This window comes from Apteryx mantelli, chromosome 4 (genome assembly GCF_036417845.1).
Source record: "Apteryx mantelli isolate bAptMan1 chromosome 4, bAptMan1.hap1, whole genome shotgun sequence".
NCBI lineage: Eukaryota > Metazoa > Chordata > Aves > Apterygiformes > Apterygidae > Apteryx > Apteryx mantelli.
Window position 1 is genome coordinate 53254727 of NC_089981.1, and position 24811 is coordinate 53279537.

The 24811-nt window shown below is 44.9% G+C and overlaps 1 protein-coding gene across 4 annotated transcripts; it reads left to right on the plus strand.

Moving 5' to 3' along the window:
• The first annotated feature begins 218 nt into the window (after positions 1 to 218).
• BMF (Bcl2 modifying factor) lies at positions 219 to 23816 on the plus strand. Of its 4 annotated transcripts, none has more exons than XM_013940959.2 (5): positions 1590 to 1961; positions 2050 to 2214; positions 3170 to 3490; positions 4436 to 4599; positions 19427 to 23816. In XM_013940959.2, the coding sequence occupies exons 3-5, from the start codon at positions 3175 to 3177 to the stop codon at positions 19526 to 19528; spliced, it is 582 nt and encodes a 193-aa protein (XP_013796413.1). In that variant the 5' UTR covers positions 1590 to 1961; positions 2050 to 2214; positions 3170 to 3174; the 3' UTR covers positions 19529 to 23816. The 4 variants fall into 4 exon arrangements, with proteins under 4 accessions (XP_067152713.1, XP_013796413.1, XP_067152714.1 ...); XM_067296613.1 differs by lacking the exon at positions 19427 to 23816 and adding an exon at positions 11541 to 11605; XM_067296615.1 differs by lacking the exon at positions 19427 to 23816 and adding an exon at positions 5358 to 5377.
• Positions 23817 to 24811: the final 995 nt, after the last annotated feature.

Genomic DNA, 24811 nt, shown 5'->3' on the forward strand with positions numbered 1-24811 from the left:
GCCCCCACCCCACCCCCGCGCCGCGGCCGTTGCCCCTCGCGCCCTGACCCCACCGCGCGGGGCCGCGCCTCGGCGCCGCGCCATTGGCCGGCCGGCGGCGGGGGGCGGGGACACGGCGCGTGACGCCACGGGGGCGGGGCTCCCGTCAGCTGTTCGCGGGCCGCCGGGCCGCAGGGGCAGTTTGGCGGCGAGGAGGCGCGGCGGCGGCGGCGGCGGCGGCTCCCGCTCCCGCTCCCGGGACGCCCCGGCCCCGCGCGACGCCCGGTCCGGCCGCCCCGCTTCCCGGTGAGTGCCGGGCGGCCCCCTCCTTCCCCCACCGGGGCGGCCTCCTCCGCGCCGGGGGCGCAGAGGCCGGGCGCGCTCGTGACAGCGGTGGCGGCAGCGGTGCGAGGCGACTCCCGCCCCGCTGCGGGGCCCGGGGTCCCGCCGGCGTCGGGGGGCGGGCCGGCGCGCGTGGGGGTGCGCAGGCTGCGGGGGCCCGCGGGTGTGTGCGCGCACCCGCGCGGGCCTGCCGCTCCTTGCCTTGCGGCCCGCGCTCACGGCTCATAACTGGCTTTCCTCGGCTGCACGGAGCTCGTTCGCTCGTAGCGAGCGCGGCAGGAGCAGCCGCAGGGCCAGGGCGCTTGTCCCCCGCCTCTGGCACCCGCTGCTATGCGAACGGTGCCGGGAACGCGCTTAGCGTGGAGCAGGCGGAGATTTACCGAGGTAAATGATCCCTGACTGTCGTGAGGAAACGCACCGATGCTGTGCTGGTGACTCCGGTAGACGCTGCGCGTCAGGAGTCGCTCTTCGCTGTGGTGGCTCACGCGTGCGACGCTGGACACGTGCGGTGGTTTAGAGGCGCGCTGAGAGCGAGCGTTTCCCCTCCTGAGCTGCTCCGTCAGGCTAAGCTTCCTGCGCTACCTCCTGCTGAACAGAGAAGCAGCGTCTAAACCCTTCGGGCGGGAGTGATTCTGCGGTGTCGGGGCCCGCAACAGAGAGGAAATGGAAGAGTTAAAAGAACTTCTCAGTCCTAAAGTGAGACCGACCAGCTTTGTTTTGGGAAGCTGGCACGCACGTGTCTGCTGAGCCCTCCCTCTGGCTTTCCTGCCCCCTCCGTTTGTCAGAGTAGGCATGTGATTGCAGCGTGTAAGAATTTCATTGACGCCACGCTGGCTTTCTCAGCTAGGAGGGTTTCTTGCTTTCTCATGGAAGCGCTGTGAGTAAAAGTATATTGCAGATGTGCAGGCTTCTGTGTGCAGGCCTCCACATCTTGCAGAGCCTTCAGAGCCCAGCTTGTTCAATGTACCTCCTGGATGAGAAATGGCATCTCTCAATTTCTGTGGCTCTTTGAATGAGTTACATTTTAAGATCATGGAAAGAAGTTAATTGAATTTTAGGGTAAGTTATCCTTTAGACTACTCTTTGCATTCTCTCTTTAGCATTCTCTAAGAGCTCTGGAATAGAGTGTGACTAGTGTGAGAGGCAGAGGAAACCTTCCTGCTTTCTAAACCCTCTTTTAAGCATTTGGTCTGCCTGTTAGCTTTGCATCTCTGTTGCGCTTTATTGCAATGAATGCATGCATCCCAGTGGGGCTCTGACAGATGAGATCTGGCAAATCTTGCTGCAAAGACAAAATATATTATCACCTTGCCTTTCTGTCAGGTGAGAGTGAGCCAACAGAAGAGCTGGCAGAAGATCTATCCCTGTGTCTCTATGCCTGTAACTCATTTTGGTGCACTACTTTAAGCCACTGAAGAAAAGGTTATGCCAAGATAGCACTGCTGTCATCCAGCAGATCTGGATCAGCTGTGGTGCTGGTATCTGTCCTGTTCTGCAAACTCTTCTTTGGAGATTGTGGCTGGGCTGGAGTGAACTGCTGAGTGGCAATAGCTTGAAAAGCTGTAGTGCCAAAGTTAGAGCCTTGCACAAACAGTTCTTGCACTGCTCAGTCCCTTTGTCTCCTCTAACATGCTGGTGTGGTGAGTATCATTCACCTGGGGGGAGATGTGAGTACCAAGGGGAGCACTGACCACAACCTTATAAAGTTGTTATTAATGTCTCCTTCAGGCCTGAAATTCCTCTTGCTAGTCTTCCGTTCTGTTAAATGCTTCACAAACCAGAGCAAAGGAAGAGACATGAAGAGTTGAATTTCACTGCCTTGTTTGGAACTGGGTGGAAATCCTGGAGATGGATCTCTTAGGAGACTGTCTTCCATTTGGGTTAGATGCACAGGTAACAAGTAAAAGGGACTCATGGCTTCTTTGGTAAAACTGTTTCTAATTACTGTATGTTTGCAAAGAGCCCTGAAATTGTGACTTAGGGTTTGATGTGGTTTTGGTGGTGGTGGTGGGTGGTGGGTTTTTTTTCCTTCACCATCTTCTTTGTCCAGTTTTGTGCTGCAACAGAGCTCAGAAAGGTTCACGGTGACAACTATGGAAGTCCTGCTTTAAACACTGACACCAGCAAATGTTTTTTTTCTTTAGTAACAGAGTGCACCAATAATGCAGATTTACTTTAGGGTAAGAAGGTTAATGAAGTCATTGGGTTGCCAAGTTTGGGACATTTCATTAGTTGAGGTGAGAGAAGAAATGAAAACTTGAAGGGAAAGTTGGCCCTTATACAGGGAAAAAGTTATGGAGAGCTTAACAGAAGCAGCTTTGCCAGCGAGTTTTGCAACCCTTAGAGTTTCTTAAAAGGCTGGCATTGCAGCCTTGTGATTACAAAGCTATACTTCAATAAATAATAGATGGGGGGAAAAAATGAATGGGGTTCCACAGAGTTCAAAAACAGCAGGCTAAAGCAAAACAAATCTCAAAGAGGCTGACTGGCACAGGGCACTTTGAGGGATTGGAGATGATTTTTAAGACAATGTATTTTCAGTTTCTACCTGCTGTGGTAGGTTGTTGGCTCCCTCATTGTGACCAGTTGTGGAATGGGAGCCATGGATGGAGCCTTAGACACTTGGTAGCTTCTGTGCTGTCTGGCCCAGCACACCAGGACTTCCCACAAAGCCCTGATCCTCATCACTGAGTCACTCATCTCTCCTGCCCGTGCAGATGGACAGCACCGAGAGGGAAGCAGGCATGGAAGAAAGAGCTGTATTTTCCTGTTGGAGCAGAAGGCATTCTCTCCTGGGCTGCATTCTTGTTGTGTCTTAGCTGTTTCCTCAAATGTCCTTTTATTGCAGGAGCGATGGATCGCCCCAGCTACCTGGAAGAGGACTATTCTAGCCTGGATGGGCTGGACGATGACGTGTTTCACTCTGATGACTTTGGACTTGCAGGTCAGCCTGGTGAGATGACTGCAACTGGCATTTTCACACAGAACCAGTCCTACAGCTGCCTTCTGGGGAGGTTTCAACTATTCCCCCTCACACATTGCTGTGGTCCCGGTAGCAGGCATCCCGAGCAGCAGGACAAGGCAACTCAAACACTCAGCCCGTCCTCTTCCAGTCAGGATGTTATGTTGCCTTGTGGAGTCACTGAAGAGCCCCGGAGACTCTTCTATGGTAAGAGCACTCCAGTGTCACCAGCTTTGCAGAAAGGAAACTGTCCATTTAGCACTTCCTCAGTCAGGCAAGGATTCTTTCATTAGGGTGTTTAATTAAAGGACTCCAGTTATTTTGCTGTTGTCCTACTCCCTGGGGAAGACAGCTTATACTTTCTTACCCTTACTTGCCCACTGTGGGAACCAGGCGCTTGCTCATTGCTTCTGCTCTTTGATACTCCCATTTTTCTTTTTTGGCTTTATTCTGTCGCATTTTATTTTACTGATAGACATTTAAGCGCTCACCATGCCTCGTATCCTGCTATTTGCTTGCATTTTCATAACCTCTTGTGCTGTCTCATCCACATAAGAAGACTCCTAGGAATTCTCAGTGGAGAGAGGGGAAATGCAAAAGTTCACACTTAATGGGACAACTTTTAGACCCTTTCCTGAAGTAAAGGTTGTTGGATAAGTAGGATGTCTGTCCAGTGTTTTACTAGTAACTGATGGGATGCCACTCAGTTTTGTGTATCCAGTTCAACTTTAATTCAAGTCAGTCCCCCTAAATGCCAGAAAAGTGAGAAAAGCCTGACAGAAAGGATACAGCAACCTTTAATGGGAGACTACTTGAGGCAGAGATGATGTAAAACTGTAAAATTGTCATTAAAAAGAATTTCAGCACTTGGCTGAACTGTGAATAAGCAAAAAGAACTGAGTGTAAGATCTTGCCAGCTGTTTGATTATGGGAAGAAACACAATGCTCTGCTTAATCAATATAAAGCTACTTAAAAGCTGAGCAAATATTTTATTGCATGCTTATAGTGCATAGTCATTGTTTGGGCTTCAGAAGCTGGACTTTAAGATGAGTCAAAAATTTAGGATTATGTGCAGCCCTTTCCTCCATGAAATGTACTGAAGAGTTGTTCTTTGTGCTGGAAGAATGACTCCTCTTATCTCTGTTTTGTAGGGAATGCTGGTTACCGTTTACACGCTCCTCCAGTTGGCTTTGCATTGGATCCACATCTCCAAGAGGAGCCTCAGGAAGGCCAGCGTGAAGCACATGTGGAGGTGCAGATTGCACGGAAGTTGCAGTGCATTGCAGACCAGTTTCACCGGCTCCACGTACAGAGGGTAAGGTGTTTCTGGAGGGGAAGGTGGGGAGTCAGTTATCCCAGAGTGGTGCTCTAGAAGGCTGGCTCCAGGCATCAGCTAAGCAGGCTGTCATCTAAGGCGGTAGACTGCTGGCAGCAATAAAATGTCTGGGGCCCCACTATGTATTCTGTTTATGCTAGATTGATGACTCTTCCTAAAGACGGATTGATAGAGGGAAGAGGATGTGTGGGGTTGCATTTACTACTTGGCAAAGTATCCCATTTGACATTAGTGGTTGCTATTCCAGCTCTTGCAGTTGATCAGTGACAGGGTCACTGAAGCTTTCTCCAGGACTCTTCCCCTGGCTTTCTATTACAGCTTTTACTCTTCTCTACTCTCTTCACCCTGAGCATCTTCTCTTCTGTGGCACAAGTGGCCTCTCTGGCTTATCTCAGCTCCTCATCTTGGCAATGGCAAGAAGCCTGGAGTCTGTTTTGATGCTCCGTATTGTCTAGGGGTAGCAGTCTCAAATGTTGAGAAGTATATTTAGATCATGCTAGACTTGCTAGTAACTCCTCTCGAGACAGTCCTAGTTAGTGTCTCTCAGACTTGTGACTAACTTCCTCACAACAAAAGACAGCTGTAAGATGCCATCGGGTTTGAAAACCACACTCCAGAATCTTGTTTTTGTTTTCTTTAAAAAAGAAGAAACTGTTCTCTTCAAAGAAACAAAGCAAAAAAAACGCCCCTTAAAACCCTGATTCTTCCTTCCTTGCCCTCCTTCCCCTGTTGAATAGTGAAGAAATGGAAATCCCAGCTTGTGCAAAGTTTGGCAGAGATGGCCCAAGTGCAGTACAAGGAGCCCTTTTTCCACTTTATGCAAGCCCAACAAGGAGAGTGTGTATCCACTTGCATGTGAAGAAGCTGACACTCTTGCTGACTTCAGAGAGTGACAGAAAACTCTCACTCTAAGTGAGTTGCTCTAGACTTTGTTAGCTATGGGCTCTGTTGCAGTTCTTCTCAAAGGTAAGTGAGGATCTCTGTCCTGGTCAGAGAATATGGCTTGTGGCTGGGCAGGGTTTTGGTGCTCTTTGTGACATGAAAGAGATGAGGGAATTCTGGGACTCCAGAACTGCTGGGCATCCTCCAGCAGCAGAAGGATTAAAGGAGCTGTAACAGGAAGTTTATTTGTAGAAATGTAGGTTGTTTTGGGCTATGAATATCATTCTGCAAAAAGAAATAAGTCTACCATGAGCCTTTTAACATATGTTGTGTTTGGTTGAATGGGGTTTTCCCCACTGCTACCTTTTCACCCCCAACAGCTCAAGGCTCCACTCTGTGTAGCAAAGGGAAGGTTAACCATCCCTGTGAGGAGCCCTGAAGTGAAGCTGTGGAACTGGTTGTAACTTGACCCCTTTCATCTGGGGAACGAACCTATCTAATGTCTGGGAAATGCATCCAAGAATGCCCCCCCAAAAAGGCCCACTAAAATTGCCCTTGGTCTGGCTCTTTGCTGTCACTCAGCCTCAGGCGAGCTGCATGTGCTGCAGGGGCTCTGAGCACCATGCACAGGACTGCAGCCAGGACTGCTGGGCCAGGCGAATTGCGTGTCAGCCAAGCATGTGGGAGAGTTAGTAAACAAAAGCAAATGCCTGCACTACCCCATTGTGCAGCCAGCAGAGGAGGAGCTCTGCTGTCTTTGTTTGAACTGGAAGAGCAACAAGTTGTAAAGGAGGGGGAGCCATTTAAATTAAACAAAAAAAAAATCAAATTTAACCCAAAGATGGAATAGTTCAGCCAGTGGTTCTCCACAGCCTGACCCTGGGATAGGCCTTGGCATTTGGATCTGTTAAGGGATTCTTTCTTGTTTGTCAGGGAAACTGAATACTGAGCCACATATTAGTGTCCAAGGCACTGTTCCACACAGTGTTTTGTTGTTGTGCCCAGTCCCTTCCCTCCTAACCCTGCATGGAGGATTTCCTTTGGCTTTTGGCACAGATCTCATGTGCAGAAGCCCCCCTGTCCTGCATGCAGTGACTCTTCCCAGCTTGTTGCTGAAGCAGCAGTCTGCCTCTGGAGACACATGAACTGGTTTACAATGCATTGTGGTTTGGAGAAGGGGTAATCTCTGAGACATGGAAAACTGGGCTGTCATTTGTCTTGCTGTGAAACTAATCTCAGAAGTTGGTGCCCCATTCCAGCTTGTCTCAAACATTTGGTCAAAACCAACTATTTCCAGAGTGGTGTCTGGAATCAGGTTTAGAATACCACGAAGTTAGTCACACCAGTGTGGTCTTGTGAAGTCCTGAGAGAGAGCAAGCCTAGTTCTCACGAGGCTGTGCCTCTTTTTGGAGCCTACAAAATGTTTTATCTTTGAACCTGTGAATAGAAAAAGTATGTGCTCCTTCAATAGGAGTTAGGAAGGGCTTTTGGTTTTAGATTAATGCATCCAGCTAGCTCAAGAGTTGCCTCACATGGCTCTTGAGTTCTGCAAGGCTCTCCAGCAGTTCAGGTATGGTGCCTGCCCTGCTGCAGCAGCAGGACTATGTTGACGCAAAGGCTGCTGGTTACTGTACATCCCTGGCATCAAGAGGAACTGAAGGGGCAGTAGCTACTGAGGCTGACGTCACCTAGTTGTCATTGGACCCAGCTGCACACCTGGTCTAATCCCATCCCACATCGGGAACCCTGGAGAGTCACAGTTATCTCTTCCCTGGGCTCCCTGAGCTATGTGGTATTTATTTTGTGGTTCTTGGCCATACAAAAGATTTTTGGGTATGTATCTCATAAGAACAAGAAAGTTGGCCGCACCTATGCTCTCTTTTGGTGTGTACACCATTTTCAGGGTTTCATTTCCTATTAGTATATTAAACAATACAATAACTTAAGACCTGGCATTTTTATTCTTAGAACAGTGCTAGAACAATAATGCAACATTCTCTAGCACTCTGCAGCTTTAATCTTTAAGGTGCTGAACTTACTATTGGAAAGACTTGAGCAAAGCTCTGCATTGTGAAGTAGCAGAGTCTGCTACAGGTTAGTCCAATTTGCAAAGGGCTCCACAGAATGACATGTGGGACTCATCTATGTTAGCTCCAGCTCTTTAGTACCTCTTACCTGTCTGTGTAGCTTCTGGCAATGTTCCCTCCACAACAACTTCCTCACTCTACCCTTAGAAAACAAAGGTAGAGCCAAACCATGCTTCCTGAGGGAGAACCTTATACCAATCGCATCTTGCTTGAGTTGGAGCAAGTATGCACTGTTAGGGGGAAGGCTGGGCTTGCCATGGGGTCTGTGTGCCCTCCATCTGAAGTGCTTGCTGTATCCTAGCCTATAACTGAGCTTAAAGATGCACTCTGTGGTTATGGAGGGTGGAGCTGAGCTTACAGTATTTGGTCAGTCAGCTGCAATGTGCTGCCTGTGCCCTACTTGTCAAGGCCATGGGAACAAGTGCTTGAGCTCCTCCTTAGATCCTGAGTGCATTTGAATTCTCTTGCCTTGAGAAGGGGCTTTAACTTGTGCTGAACTGAGGATGTATTTCATGATCGGACATACTGCTAGATGGAACATGAATAGAGAACTAGAGGCAGTGGCTGTAGTGCAAAGCCCCTATAGGAGCACATAGGTTATATAAGAGTGAGGTGAATTAGACTGTATATTAGTATCACACCCCTTAGTTCAGCTTGCTCCGTTAAGACATTGGAACACTACAGTTTTTTTTCCTGAATAAAATAACTGTTTCTAAGCAGGCTGCAGATTTGAGGGGGACCAGTTTTATCAAATCTCTTCTTCACAATGATAAGATCACTTAACAGGGGATAAAATTGTCTCTTTAAGAGCTAAGGAGTGGTAGCCTTGAACAGTTCTGGGCTGCAGTCCAAGCAGAGCCACTGACTTGCTGTATGACCTCAGACAAGTCTCTTGACCTCCTTGTGCTTCAGTCAACCCATCTGGAAAGCTTAGTTTAAAAAAAGCTGAGGCTCAATAAGAACCAGATGCTGAATCAGAGCTGAGCTTTCTTGAGTAAATAAGTGCATTAAAAACAACAACAAAGCCCCTTTCCAGCACATCAGGAATCTTGCAGTTGATTTAGATATGCTGACCATGCTCAAAAAGTAACCATGAATCTAGCTATAGAAAACTGTTTCTGGAAATTCCCTGTTCTGTTCAACAAATAACCCCTTTGCTGTCATTGTGTGATGGGTCCAAGCAGCAGGCAGAGTCTGAATGCCTATATTCACAACAGTTGTGGACAGACTACTAGAAATCTACCCATTTGTTTTAAGTTAATGACACTGAAAATGTCTGGGAGGAAAAGTTATTTTCCTCTGAAAGTGAAACTGGTTACATTTTGCATATTTTTCCCCTCTATCTCTCATGAGAATTATTGAGGCCTCCTCTGAGACACTTCTGCTTATGCAACAGTGCCAGTGTGTATGTTGTCAAAGAGTTCTCAGCGTGGGACAGTGGGTGCACGGCACTACATGTGAATTGTTTATCCCAAACTCCATCAGGCTTTCTCCATTGTAGACACTCAGGACATTCAGGGAATTTTTCTGGTGAAGCTTTTTAACTGAAATTGTTTGCTGGAAACTGTCCTTTATGATGACTTTATATTTTAGAAAATTATTCAGAAAAGCTTCCTAATAAGGTAATGTAGAGATTTCCAAATTGTCCTGCAGCTGAACCTATGACAGTAGCAACTTCTAACTTTACCTGTACCTGTAGTCTCTTTGAGACTTAAGTGCTTTCATCCACTTATTTCCTGAGTTGGTAAGTGCGTTACAGCAAGATCTCCTCTGCAGCTAATATGGGTTTGCTGGTCCCAGCTGCTGCTGTGCAAAGCAGTGGATTTCCTGTTTGGCTCTACTGTCTGTGGGATGCCAATTGGTCTACAACTTGAATTTCTGGCTGAGGATGCAGGAGCATGGCAAGGAAGAAAGTACCGGGTTGAGAGTTCCATAAGTGGTCAGAGGATGGAGGCCTCCAATTGGGAGGGCAAAGGATAAGGTGGATATGAGGTTGGGGAGATGGAGATGTGGAGCAAAGTGCTTACAGGACTATGGGGTTGTGATCTCAGGCTCAAGGAATGAAGTATTCATAGGAAACTGAGGAGATCACACAGTGGAGTCAGGATCTTGATATGGGGAAGTGGAGGTAGATTTCTTAATTTTTTTCTTAGATCTTTCCATCTCAGACAAATGACAATTAGTTTGTCAGAAGGAAGAGATGACTTAGAAGTGCCTTCTCCTATGCCTAAAAATGACATGGCGACCTGTTGCCCCTTGCCTAGCCCCTGGTCTGATCTTTCCCAAGTCCTGCTAACTGTGGAGCTGAGTAATGACAGCCAGGTTAATAGAAACTTGCTGGGCTGATTTCAAGTCTGATCTGAAACAATATTCTTTGAAGAGTTGTCAGAGGAAATGGAGAACAAGAACATAATTATGCCACTGTATAAATTATGCCACTGTATATCTCCTATATCTTGAATATTACATGCAGTTCTGGTTCCCTTCCTCCAAAAATGATACAGCAGAACTGGAAAAGGTTCAGAGAAGTGCAAGAAGGGACAACTTCCATAGGAGAAAAGAATGAATGAGCTAGCACTCTTAAGCCTGAAAAAGATACAAAGCAAGTAGGATATGGTAGAAATCTTAAACAGAAATCAAATGTGGCATGAAGGAGGTGGGTAGCCTTATTATTTCTCCCGGCACAAGAACTAGGCAAAATCAAATTAAGCTAGTAGGAGACAGTTCAATGTAAATAAGGTAGTTTTTGTGCAATAGATCTGTGGAACTCCTTGCCAGGGGATAGTGTGTGCCAGCACTTCACCTGGCTTCAAGAGGAACCTGGAGAAGTTTCTGGCCATTGAAGGGGTCACTCAATAGGTAGAAATCTCATCTGGCTCAGGAAGTCCTAAACTTAAATGCTGAAAGAGTATTAGGGGGAGCTCTTGCATATACTTGCTCTGTCTTTGCTTTTTCTCAGGCAGCAACATAAGGCCACTCACTCACATTGGAGGCAGGTCTAAATGAACCTTGACACAGTACAACTATTACGTATTCGTTTAAAAAAGACAAAACTTTTCTATCAGCCTAATCTATTCTTTTTCTCCCCACCTTCAGCAGACAAAAGACTTTAATGCCTTTGTCCCCCCTCTAAAATAGGGGGCAATGTTTAAAAACAAAACTTCCTGCTCAGGTCTGGTAGAGGAAGTGGTCAGAGGATAAGGGAGCCTGGTGACAGGAGAGACATAAGAGTTGCTGTAACTGGCTGCTGTGAATCCTTCACTTGGCAGGAAATGAGGGACTGAAATGTTTTAGGGCAGGAGGCTACAACCTTAAAATATAAAGATTGTCCGCAGTAAAAAATTATGAACTAATTCTTTGGGACAGTACAAGTGATACATGCTGAATTGATTTACAGTATTTCTAACATTACCTGCAATATCATTCAGTGATATAAATAACCTACAGTGCTTCTTATTCTCCTGTAAAACCCCAGTGTTTTGTAGACTACTGCATTTCCTTGACTCCCAGAGCACCATGCTAGCTAGGACAGTAGCAATGTGCTTTTTATTTGTAGCACTGTACCACAGTTGAGAAATTGTTTTTCAATTAAGAAATAATTGCAGTAATATCCTTTTTTTTTTTTTTAAGCAGCAGAGATTAGGAAATGCAGGTTGTAACTTGTCTGAGATCATGCAGTGATCACCGATTGGAACCCAGTCGTTCTGCCTCCAGTCCTCTGCTTAGATTGGTTGATCTTGTTAAGATACTGCCATCTCTTAGGGGGTTGATGAGATGTTTGGAATGATTATTTATGGAGAGGTGTGTGTGTGTTTGTATTTTACTCAATTAAATTTTATGGTGGAAAGGCAGGAAAGTGAGGGCCCAACTGCAGAGCCCGCCTTTGTTTCAAGCCATTGAAGAGGAATGTCCTGCTAGCCTTTTATAATGTCTTTTTTTTTTTTTTGGTAGCTACCCTTGCCAAAGGCAAAGGAAACTTTGAGGACTGCACCACAGCAGAAAGAATAACAATAATCTAAAAATAAAAGCAGTGAGGCAACTTCTACTAACCCTAATCAGGTTTTCTGATGTAACGTGTCACAAGATGTGGGTGATGGGGAGCTTGCACCTTCAGCAACCCACTGAAAAACCCTTAAAGCAGAGAGGAGAGAGCCCTCAAAGGGCACGCTGTCTTTGCCGAGCGAGGACGAGTGGATGCGGACAGCTGTGCGTGAGAATGGATCTGCTGGGCAGTGTTTGCGCTGTGGCTGCTGTGTTTATATCGCTCTCTAAATTTAGCCTCTGAGTCATCAGAACTGCTGACAAGAGGCTGCCTTGCCCACAGGCTCCAGCGCTGCACCTGCCTGCAGCTGCCCTCGGAGCCGGCCAGCCCTGCGCCCAGGCCGTCACCCTCTGCCTCTCTGGCCTCCCCCCGCCCCAGGATTTTTCCCGCAAAACTCCTGGAAGTTTTGCATTAAACAAAAACCTGAGGTACGCTTCAATCACTTAGGAGTGTTTCTAGTGCACTGAATGGTTTCAGGAGCACCTCTGGGTTCATGCTCCTTGGTGGAATCGATGAGAAATACAGGTCAGTTTGTCCCAATTGCATATGCAGATTAGATTACAAACAAGGCAAGCTGTAAAACAGCTCTGTTGGTTCACACTCGGAGTTAGTTTAAGTGCTGAGTAAATAAATTTGCCTCTGCTTCCTGTCTGAAATGGTGAGCGTGGGGGGTGCGTGTCTGCTGGGGAGGTGACTGCAGTGCGGGCAGGCTCCAGCCCAGGAGGGAGACCTTCTCCTCTTCCCATCCCTGCTTGGTTTAAGGAGGGGGCAGGCCAAAGGTGCCCATCCTTTCAGATGAGCTCCTCCCCACCTCTCAATGCGGAAGTGAAGGCAAGATCTGGACATCTGTTTTCCACGCCCTCATCTACCCCAGATGACGTGGGAGAGGATCTTGCCCTGGCACTGCACTGAGGGGTAGGAAGCAAAAGCAGGTGCAGTTATATGGAAATACAAGGCTCTTATTTACCCTCCTCTTCTCCCCCCCGCAGTGGAAAATAACTCCACATGCCCTCCAGGGTGTGCAGGAGGGGAAGCGCTGTGGGCCTGGGAAAGTCCTGGCCGGTAGTTGCCCTTTCCAGGTTGCAAGTCAGCTGGCTGTTGCCATGGTGCCTGTCTGCTTCCACTTCCTGTAGGCTCAGGCTGAAGAGGAAGGCACTGCCGGGCTGCTGCTTGTTTTGAATTACAAGAAAGTTAAGAAAGGGCTCACCTGCTAGGCTGTGCCTAGAGCAGGTTTGGGGTTATAAACAGAGCTGTTTGCGGCTCGGACCAGAAGATCTCCCTCTGTGGGGAGGGTCAGTGCTGTTCCCATTGCTGCTCCCTCGGCCCAGGGAGCCTCATACGTAGGTTTCACGTGTCTCCCATTTCCTGCGCCCTGGATCTCTCCTTTCTGGATTTCTCTGCACCCATTTCTGTATAATCCCCCCACCTCAACCCACACATGTTGACTATCTTGTTTCATAAAGCCTAACTGAGGCTTTAGGAAAGGAAACACTACTTGTGACAGCTTCTCCCGCTACCACGGATTTAGTTCTGCGTAACAGAGCCCTGTGGTTTGCAAGTCAGAAGGATCAAGATCCTTGAGCAGGATCCTTGTCCTCCTTTCTGTGTGGCTGTGAGAAATCTTGCTGCTTAACTCCTTTTTCAGTTGCTCTCTGTTACTATCTCCTTGTTTTCCTACTGCTTTTACATGTGCACTATTCTTTGGTCATTAGATGCCACAGCTGGAAAGATTTGTGTTTGCCTGCATTTCTTTTTCCAACTGGGGACACCTTCTGTGACCTCAGTTGCCTTGGGAGCTGTGACTTTCCAGCCTGTCTAAACTGAAGCATATTTTATGGTAGCACAATATGCCTCCAGCCACCTGGCAGCCAAAACAGCTTTCAGCAATGAGTCAGCAACTGCTCCTGGTGTGCAAGTATTTTTGTTTGCAGTAAATAAGTAAGATCCCAACAACTTATTGCTAATGTTTGTATTAGTCATTAAAGAAAGAATGGGGTTTTTATGTGCACATACGCCAGTATTCTTCTTTTGCTGTAATATTGCCATTTACAGCCATATTTTGATCCTTCAAGATGTGATAGGATCAGGACCCTTAACATCTAGAAACCATGAAGCAAAGTCAAAAGCTGCCCATGAAATGAAGAGGGTTGACAGGTGCATGTTTCTGTGTTTGCAATAGGAATGTACCACACCCACATACAGTATGTCTATATGATGAGCATGCTCTTTATTTTTTAAGGAGGGATATTCATGGCACCTCTGTATTGGACACAGAGTGAATTTTATTCATCTACTAATCATTTATGCCCAAAGATTCAAGGAGCTGTGTCAAAGGGACAAATGTTTTCTTTAAGCGTATATTGCCTTTACTAATATTTCCTTGAAAATACCGCATTCAGGAGCTTGGTAGGAGTAAAAATGCTTTTGACATTTGGGGTGCTATTTGATATGTGACAGACGGGTATCTGTACACTCACAGTGTGAAACATTTATTGGGAATATTAATTACTGAGAGGGAATAAACTTCGGGTCAGCTTTGTTCCTCCTCCATTTGGTTCCAGCAGGGTTCTTGCTGTTCATTTACCAGTATTCTGGCTTTCATCAGTACAGTTCATGAAATAGGCTTTGTTAATGTACTGTTGTTGCATAGGACACTTTTCCTGTAAAATGGCCTTTCTTGTGACTCACTGAAGCATTCATCCTAGCATGTTGGACAGACAGTCTCTTAGGGATATCCCCTTTAAAAAGCAGCAGCTGCAATAGGAAATGGTTTTATGTGTTTCCAGCTTTGTGTTGACTTACTGTATTCACAACTCCAGTCTGCTTTAGTCACAGTTAGGGTAGAGGGCCAAAGAGGCTTCTTTCCTTCTTGGAAAAGGAAGTTCAAAATATTCACTGTGCTGCTATCTCAGGGATGTAGCAAAATGTTCATCTCTGACACTTTTCTGCAACAGTGAGTCTGAGGATTGAATTGTTTTGGTGAGGGCTAAGTCAACATAGTGAAGCTTAGGAAAAATATAAACCTGTGCCACAATAGTCATACTGGTTGAGTCATTGAACACTGCAAGAATTGACTTGGAGCTCATCACATCTGAAAAATCAGATGCAGAATTCATGGAGTCATTCTCCTGGGTTTTCCATACTTCCTGGCAGCTGAATTATACCACAAAAAAAAAAGAAGAGATATTTGAGTATTTTGGTCTTAGCAGAGGCATATCTAGGGAAAAGCTACTGAAACCTGCAAAAAGAACTGTTTTAGGCTTGGACAGTTCTTTCCGTAAATTGTTTTCTCTATCTCTATTGCAAAGAATATCTGCCTTTTCCATTCTGTGGCTCTTGTCCCACACTGAATTAGTGCCACAGAAAGCAAACCAGCCCAGAAGGGAAGCCATAATTCTGTAAACCCTGCTAGCTAGGCTTCCCATTGAAGGAGGCAGTCCCCGCTTGCGCTTGTTTGCAGATTGCCTTTCTGTTGTGCTGGCACAAGCATCAGTTTGACTACAGGATGATGTGAATCAGATGGATCAGGATGACCTGATCAATAGTAAAGATAATGTTTTTGCCATATTAGTCCTGGCTTGGACCATTTTCTTGCTCTAGTTCACTTTCCAACACTAGGGTAAGGAGAAGACAGTGAAAACAGGCTCTTCAGTATGCAAGCCAGTGAGTGTTTGTGGTACCACAGCTGGAGGAAGGAAATGCTGACTGAATATGGACCCAGGAAAATAGAAGCCCTATGGTCTAGGAATAAAACCTGGAAATCTGCCCTTGGCCTGCTAGTTACCTGTAGGCTACCGTTTACCTGCCTTGTGCTGCCATTTTTTGAAAACAAAATTAATGATATCATGTCCTTCATATTGTGATTTGAGGTTCTCTTTATGCTTTTTATAAGCAAGGGGAAACTGGGTTGAAATAATTCCTATTCGGCTTTTCCTTGCACAGAAATCTCACTGAGTGTCTTAGGTAAATAGTGGGAAACATTTTTAACTGGAGAAGCAAAAGAATGTTGCACCAAAAAAGTGGCTTAAATAGATAGTGAATAAACACAATAGAGTTTGAACTAAAAATATGTCTTTAGAGTTTGTTTTCTCAGTACTTGTGATACTGCATCCCACTGGTGCTCTTGCAGGGCTGTGACTCTTCCAAAAGAAGATACCTAAATCTCTTATTTACAAAACAAAAACAAAAACTTCTTCTCCCCCCAAAACCCAGGAGGAGCTCTATCCTTCCGCCTTTTTCTCTCAGCATGACTTTTTTTACCTGTCACAGCAAAGCACATGTAATCCTTTACTTCTAAGTTGACCTTGAAAATTTGAGGAGAGGGAAGGACAGAGATGAACATTTAGAAATCTGTTGTAGTGTGTGAGAAGCTCAAAGCAGCCTCCTACATTAAGTGGAATATTAATCACAGAATCGTTGAGTTTGGAAGGGACCTCTGGAGATCATCAAGTCCAACCCCCCTGCTCAAGCAGGGTCACCTAGAGCACATTGCACAGGATTGCGTCCAGGCGTGTTTTGAATATCTCCGGAGAAGGAAACTCCACAACCTCTCTGGGCAACCTGTTCCAGGGCTCTGTCACCCTCACAGTGAAAAAGTTTTTCCTCATGTTCAGATGGAAGTGTCTGTGTTTCAGTTTGTGCCCATTGCCTCGCGTCCTGTCGCTCGGCACCACTGAAAAGAGTCTGGCCCCATCCTCTCGACACCCTCCCTTCAGATACTTGTACACGTTAATAAGATCTTCTCTCAGCCTTCTCTTCTCCAGGCTAAACAGGCCCAGCTCTCTCAGCCTTTCCTCATAAGAGAGATGTTCCAGTCCCCTAATCATCTTTGTAGCCCTTCGCTGGACTTGCTCCAGTAGTGCCACATCCCTCTTGTACTGGGGAGCCCAGAACTGGACGCAGTACTCCAGATGTGGCCTCATCAGGGCTGAGGAGAGGGGGAGAATCACCTCCCTCGACCTGCTGGCAACACTCTTCCTCATGCACCCCAGGATACCATTGGCCTTCTTGGCCACAAGGGCACATTGCTGCCTCATGCTTGACTTGGTGTCCACCAGCACTCCCAGGTCCTTCTCGGCAGAGCTGCTTTCCAGCAGGTCAACCCCCAACCTGTAATGGTGCATGGGGTTATTCCTCCCCAGGTGCAGGACCCTGCGCTTGCCTTTGTTGAAGTTCATGAGGTTCCTCTCCGCCCACCTCTCCAGCCTGTCCAGGTCTCTCTGAATGGCAGCACAGCCCTCCGGTGTATCCGCCACTCCTCCCAGTTTTGTATGGTCAGCAAACTTGCTGAGGGTGCACTCTGTCCCTTCATCCAGGTCATTGATGAAGAAGTTGAACAAGACTGGACCCAGTACTGACTGCTGGGGGACACCGCTAGCTACAGGCCTCCAACTAGACTGCAGAAATTCTTTCTGATATATGTATTTGTTCTTTTGTCACAAGTCAGATTAGCACATCCCCTCTTGTCTGCCCCCAAATGAACACTTTTTATAAAACTCCATGAGAACTTCTGTTGAAGAGGGGTCACCAGTTAAATTCTGATATATTTCAATTTTACCTTTTAGATAAAAATTTTGAAACACCTTTTTACGTTTCCTTTTACACTTACATACTAATTCCCTTTAAGACGCTTAGTTACCATTTTTGTTGTCAATGGAAAGAAATAATCTGTGACAGCAACATCTGCAGTGTGCATGTCCACTGTGCTCTCCTAGCATAGTTTGCTGTTTGTGGAAACTGCCTAGAAGAAGGTATTGTGTTCACATGCTACCCTGAATGTCTCTGTTTAAAGAGCATTTGGCTTGAGCTGTAATAGCTTGATAAAAACATGGTATCTAGATGTCATTGGGCCATTGTGGTTGCACATGCATGTTCAAGCAGGTTTGGAAATGTGGCTCTGAGGAGGAGGGTGAGAAAAATCCCTGGAGTTTGACAAAGAAGGACAAGTCTGGTGAAGTTAAGAGGTGAATAGCAAAACAACAAACATCTTGCTTTTTGAGACCAATTTAGGTTTTCGTAACCCAGCCCTAGAGAATACTTATAAAAGATTGCTTTAACGTATAAACCTAGCAATGCTCTATGTGTGTGTATATATTTGTATGTATATGTACATATTTATATGCAAGCATACATGTATATATATGCATTTATAAACCTAACAATGTATAGACAATCAGTGCAGACTGAACCCAGGGACTGGATATTCTGAAATAAAAGATATGAGGCTCTAGAGTTCCTGTCTGTGGGTTATGCTCAGTGATGTTGAGATGTGTGTTTAGATCTGTATGAAGTGTTCTAAATCCAGAAGACAACTTTTAAGTCTTGAAAGTAAGAAGAATGAACCATTGCTAAGATGCAAGTTAACACAGGCTTTCTGAACCCTGTTTTGTGTGTACTTTTGATTCAAATGACACAGATCTACTTATGCTGAAATGTGAACATCATATAATGAATATTTGGGAAAGCTTTGGAGAGCTGTCCATTGACGTATCTCCAATATACTAACTCCAGTTGCAACTCTCTCTCATTTATGATCATATAAAGAATGCCTTGCAATCATATGGTTCTGCCCTGTTGGGCTAATCTAAGTTGAAACATCTTGTTCATATAATATGCTTCAGTGCTCCATTATGAACTCCTGTGCACTGAGGCAAAGTTATTGGAAGCCAGTCTTCTGTTTCCTTGTCTGCTGGGGATTTGTGGGGGAGGGAGGAATTGGGGCTGTTTTGTTTTGTTTTTCAGAAATGATGAGTCCTGCTTAGCAAATGTGGAATTTGGGATGAGAAAACAAAGACTGGCTTCTAATTGAGGGTTGGTTATTGAGGTGAAATAGTATCCCAAGCAGGGCAGTGTAAAGAGAAACCCACCTGTTTGTATGAGATGCCATTAAAGTGCGGGAAGGTGGGGGGATAATAGGAGCCACTTTTGCAGAGGTGATTACATATAACAAAAGAAGGAACAGTGTCCTTGCCCAAAGGCTGCATTATATAGTCTGGTGTCCCCCTGAAACTCAACTCCCATGTTTCTTCCTTGACAATGGGACCTGAAATAACCTCTTGGTTTTGGTTTTTTGTGTGTTTTCAAGTATGTTCTTGCTTAAGGTTTAATTGGCTCCAGTCAGTAGGAAAGGGCTCCAAGGCTGATTATTTATGGCTTACTGTCAAAAGTGGCTATAAAAAGGGCAGTATTATCTTGGAGATGCTGGGAAGGAAAATGTGGTGGGGGAAGGGTGAGGGAGTGTGTGTGTGCACGAATGTGTTTTCTTGTACTAGATGAAATCAGACTTTTGCTGTCTCAGCAGTGTGGTTTAAATTGAAGATTAACCCTTTGACCTTCACGGTGTCAAATCACTTACAGATGGATCACCAGTTATATTTCTTTTTCTTTTTTTTTTTTTTTTTACTTTTGGGGTGAAGGGGGGTGCTTTTTTAAAAAAAAAAAAAGGTTGTTTGTTCATGCAGCTGGGGCTTTTGAAAGGCTCAGAAGCCAATCTGATTAAAAACAGCACTTGGCTAAACTCTGCAAAATCCTACAAGCAAAAAAAAGTTTAATCCTCTTGTGCACAATGCATAAAGGGTCTGCTCTTTTCTTTTTGTAATGTTAGAGCTACAATTATTTCTGGAGAACTTATCATTTCCCTCTCTCCCCTCATCCCTCTGTGCACCCCCTTGTTATGCTGATGGGATTAAAGTGTCTGCTCTTGAAAAGTGTAACTGAGTTGTTTTTGGAAAAGAGAAGTGGTATGTTGCAATTTTAGAAATATAAATAACTTTGTTTCAACTGTTCTCCTCTACAGCATCAGCAGAACAGAAATCAAGCGTGGTGGCAGCTTTTTCTCTTTCTACACAACTTGGCCTTAAATGGGGAGGCGAACAGGAACCACACTGGGCAGAGGTGAGCTTCGCCCACCTGTTTCAGGCCACATCCAGCCTGCAGGGAGCACTGAACAAACACTGTTTCTGGGGAGAGACATGCACACCGCCGGCCGGATGTGAGGACTCTGTGAAATTCTTATACTCGCCTTCAAGTTCGGGGTTTTTATGGACTCTTCTTTGCTGCTTGCTGCCTCATGAGGCAGGGAGCTCTTGTCCAACACTGTTGAAGGAAAGTTAGAATGTGGGTGTGTTTGGTAACGCTTGCTGCTGGTTCCCCACGCCGGTAACCTCTGCGCAAGAGAGGCAGGTATTAGACTAACAGCTTCCTCTACTGTTTCCTAGTCAATAATACAGTGCAGGAGTTTGTCATTTTGGCTGCTAGTTAGAAAGGATGTCTGGGATTGATGGCTCTAAACGTCCTTTGGGTATCTTCCAGAGTAGAGATGCTTGATTCCCCCATGAAGAAAGTTCTTTTTAGCAACAGAAATACTCAAGTAACTTATATCCAGTGGGTTGCTTGTTTTCTGCATGGGTTACTGCTTATTTTCTTGGATCTTTTGTGAGAGAAAATCACAAAGAAATTTGATCTCTTAAATCTTTTCATTGAGCACCAGTTGCAGATCTCTCACATGAGGTTGTTCTTTCTCCTTGCCCCAAATAGGCAAAATTGTTTCTGTAAGAGCATTCTTCAAAACCCTGCTTGGAGTTACTGGTGGCTATTCAGTGTCTGCAATTGTTTGCTTCCAGTTCAGTGATTGCTGCGCCTGTAAGCCAGCATGGAGCTGAAAACTATGGAATAAGACCCAAGCATCATTCTCCTACAATGCTAATGTATATGTTTTTATTAGTTTTACGATGGGTGTTTATTTTGTTTTGTTTTTCTTTTCTATTACTATAATATGGTTGGTCAGGAAAGCTTAGGTCCCAGGCATCTGATAATTTGCTTCAGGATTTGACAGGGAAATTAATTAGCAACTAGTTTGACACATACACTGTACCAGCAGTCTGTCCATTACTCTACTAAGTAATAGGTGGAGGCTGCTGTAAGCATATATTGACTAGCAGCAGTAATATTATTTCAAGGGAGATCTTCTAAGAGTTCCTGGTTTTTATTGCTCAGAAGTTTGTCTATATGACTGACACTATTAGACCAGCACAAGGGAATTACCTACCAAATGAAGTACTTCTGTGTAGCCTTAAATATTGTTAATTGACAAACCCAGTGACTACTTGGATAAAGTATTATCAGTAAAGCAACACATCCTTTATATTCTTCAGAGAGTTTCCATATTTCCACTGCAACTTGTTGTAAATCTCAAATTATAAAACTAGCTTAAGATCTGTCCAGAGAACTACTGTTCAGTACTGTTACAAATGTCGACTTCAGGTGTTGAGGAATTCTTCTGCTCTTAGTCCACTCTGAAAAATAAGCATTACTGTATGGGAAGAGTAGTTTACTTGCACATGTGCTTTCTCCTCCACCCCTCTCTGCATGTCCTTCTCTAATTAATTTTTTCAGTTTTTTTGTATAATCTCATCATTGCACTGTAGTGTCTGGTAACAATTTGCTGAACACAGTTATATTTGGACTTTCTCCCTCTTTCCCAGCCCCATTCTCTTGACTTGCATCCTGCTTTACTGTGGCAAAATGTGCTTTAGCTCCCTGAAACAGGTCCCAAAGCTTTTTTTCATTTGCATATGTTCACAACCACCATCTTTCAGCATAATGAGGGTTTATGTGAGAAAACTCTTTTTTCCCCTCTTGTGTTATTTTTCTAGCTAGAGCTAGGGTGATATGTTTGTCCAGGATGACTGAGAATTCATATAAATGAATCTCAAGTTATATTTTAGGGGTCAGGTTTTAAGGGGGGGGGGGCTTTTTAGAGGGAGAGGGAAGAATTGTTTTTGTTTTTGTATTGTTTCTTTAAGCATGTGCACTACAGAGTTACCCAGAGGGACAGGAGTGGTACATGATACTGACTTTGCTGCAGCAGTATGGGAAGCCACTCTCTGCTCATGTTTACAGAGATCAGGCTTTCCATACCTTGCTTTGCACAGTCTACTTGGAGTAAGTGCTGGTCACTGGAGAACAAGGATTTAAAGAGGGGAGAAGCCTGAGGGGTAGTGCAAGCAGAGACTGAATTGGGGACCCCTTGGAAGCTGGATGTTAAAAAGATGACTCTTAAAATGGAGGACATTTGGCTAACACGAAAGCTGTTAATGAGGCAGGAGTAGACCTGCTGAGGCTCAGGTAGCAATGCAGCAATGCTGTCTGCCAGCACAGCATCCTCTGGGACATGATGCTTGCATTTTCCTTCTGGTTGGCAGGGCCCTTTCACCAGGTGTAGTCACAGACCAGCTGATCAAAGCTACATCATAACAGCCCTGCAAAGTAAGAAAGATTCAGCAAGTGCATCTGACACTTAAAAACCTTTGTGAGCTTTCCCCTTTCCCTCCCACTTGACTTGATTGCCAAACAGGCCAGTTAAATCCAAGTGCAAATAAGGCCTGGTGTGTTCTCTAGGTATGTAAGCTGGAAAGATAGGTCTGGTTTTGGCACTTGCTGGTGTTGTGACCCTACCAGTTTATCTAGGACAAGACTTTTCTCAACATAGAAAAACAAATACCTGAAATTGTTCTGCAGTCGTGTTGGCTACCTGATCAGAATCATTTGATTCAGTGAGAAACACATCTTTGCCAGTCCATATTTTCCACTGGAACAACAGACTTATCAAAATTGCTCATTCCAGGGTCTCAAGTTAAAATCTCTGTGAACAACAATACTTCACTGGAGACATAGAGCTAATTCTAGACAAAGACTGACTTCCTGCAATATGTGTGGTGGTTACTGTTGCCAGAGATTTACAACCACTGATAATATATTTTAATTTTATTCCATATCTGCCTATCTTGGAGAAAGGAAATATACTCTGTCAACCCAAGAGTCTTATTTTGCTTCATGTAGTTTTAGAGGAGCAGGCTGGTTATTCACTGAAGGAAAAAGGAGCTGCTTCATACATACAATCTCACCTACTTGAGGAAATAGTGAGTACTTGTAAAGTTTTTTCCTTCTCACCTGGTCAAATGTTTCTGTCTTCTCTAGAGGGTGGGAAGATTTCATGTGTTTATCAACAAATACACGGATGCACATCACCCATGTATTTGTCACCCATCCCGTGTTGGTAGGGCCCCTTCAGCATGCACTGAGGAAATCTTCCTCTCAGAGTACCTATTAGAGTGTGGCCACAGACATAAGTAGATTGTTTGGGGAAGCAGTTCTGATGAACATGGTTTAAGTCCTGTAAGAGAAGGAGAATGCTCAAATTTTTCATTATTAGTTTGTCTTCATGAAAGGAATGGGATACTGTTCCTCTCTGTGGTGTAAAACTAACTACAATTTAGAGAGAACAGTTGGATCTTTCTTCTAAAACAAATTCCTATTTTTAATGAGCTGTTCTTAAGAAGAGCTTGAGCTGCTGCTGATTGCACCAGCAGTGTTGAAGTATCTTGCTTGCCTTTCCCAGATCTCCAAAACAGCTTCAGACCTCAGTGCTCTTTCCTTGAGAGAGTTCTCAGTGACAGTTCATTTCTGTATCGCTTCCCAATTTCCCACTGTGTCAAGTATCTTGTAATCCAGCCCATCCCTGGATCCAGTAAGCCTGGTGCTAGTAGGGAATAGTTAGTTTTACTTTTGTTTCCTGCAATTCTTGAAAGCTGAGCCAGTAATCACAAAGTGACTGCCCAGGGATAGCTGCAAATTGCCATAAGTAGGATACAACAAAGGCAGAGGAGAGAATGGATTTGCATAGAAAGGGTTGCCATTGGATCTGTATAGGGACTGCAGACTTCTCCCAAGGTCTCTGGTAGCACTGAAATCCTGCATAGCTGATCACATATCTCAGTTGCCAGGTTTATTGGTTTATTTGGGTTTTGCATATTCCACTGCAATTCACTTTCCTGTAGTACCAAGTCTGCCTGTCTTTTACAGGTTTAAATAGCTGCTTGCTATTAAATGTTTGTTGGCTAAACTCTTATTAGAAGAGTCTTACTAGAAAGAAACTTCTCTATCAGCCTTTGCTTTGGAGCTACGTATCAACAGGAGGATAGAGGAGAGGAACCCAGCCCTTCTTGATGCAGGAAGGATGATTGCAAAGACTTCTTCCTTTCTACTGACTGTCAGCTTTGTCTGTTCAAGCCTGGATTGAAGTTATGAGAGAAGTGTGCACATGAGAGTACTTCAGCCCTCAAGTTGCTCCACAGCAGTCAATGGAGCTTGGCACTGTTCTGGGAAACTGCAGATTCTTCCCCTTGGTAGGCTAGGAAGAAGTTTTTTTTTGTTTGTTTGTTTTTAAGGAAAATTACTTGAGGCAGTTGTTGCAATGTGAGTCTGTTAACTCTGTAAAATGAATTCCATCCTCCCTCTGCTGGTCCTGATCCATCTCTCCACTGAAGCTATGGGGTGAGACTGGGACGTGCTGGATGGCGTACTATTGAGGGTATTTTTAAAGGGAAAAATATGGAGCGCTCTTAGCAGATATGCTAGGAGCTGAGCAAGAATGCAGAAATGTGGAGGTCTTGCCTTGTCTTATTAGCTATATTTACTGGGAGATTATAAATAGAGGGACCATGGAATGCCCATTCATGTTCATGGGAGCTCTGCTTATGGACCAGGCACTATAGAGTATTAGCGTAGTGTGACAAAAAGGGTTTTCAATAACGTTGTTCAAATGAGTCTCTTTCAAACTGGCTTTTGTGGTTGTCATTTTCAGAAATGCCTACCTGTTGCCTTTGATTTTTTTAGAAAGAAGAAATACCTCAAGGAATTGATAAAAGATCGTAGGACAATCTTTTACAGTTCCTAAAGACTTCAGTGGTCTCTGTTTCTCTGGTTTGCATGTGTTCATGCAGGTGGTACACAGCTCAGTTCTTCTCCACAAGGAAAAGCAGAAAAGACCAAACACATCAAATGCACTGGAATGTAATTGTGTGTGTGTGTGTGTGTGTTTTTAAACTGAATGCAGTCTGACATCCCTCACCCTTCTCTCTTCCATGTGCCTCACCCTCCCTCATAGCCACAGAAAGGAGGGTCTCTTCCTGTGAATCCCATGCTGGAAGTTGGTTTCTGGGAAGTGAAACCTAATGTCTGTGGACTGTTTTTTAAAGCCATGTTTCAGTTCTGTCTTCAGACTCTTTGCTGTCTTTGGGGAATGGAGGGGTGGGAAGGGTAGATTCTTAAACTGTTTTTAAAATCCATTATGAAAATGTTGCATGTATAAAGTTATTCTTAAATCTAAAGGAGTCTCCCT

What these genes read in the sequence shown, in the direction of transcription:
- BMF (XM_067296612.1), top strand. Translation starts at nt 3,175, where the DNA reads ATGGATCGCCCCAGCTACCTGGAAGAGGACTATTCTAGCCTGGATGGG. An exon ending in GCCCCGGAGACTCTTCTATG is followed by an intron (nt 3,491 to 4,435) that starts GTAAGAGCACTC and finishes TCTGTTTTGTAG; the next exon opens with GGAATGCTGGTTACCGTTTA. An exon ending in ACCGGCTCCACGTACAGAGG is followed by an intron (nt 4,600 to 19,426) that starts GTAAGGTGTTTC and finishes TCTCCTCTACAG; the next exon opens with CATCAGCAGAACAGAAATCA.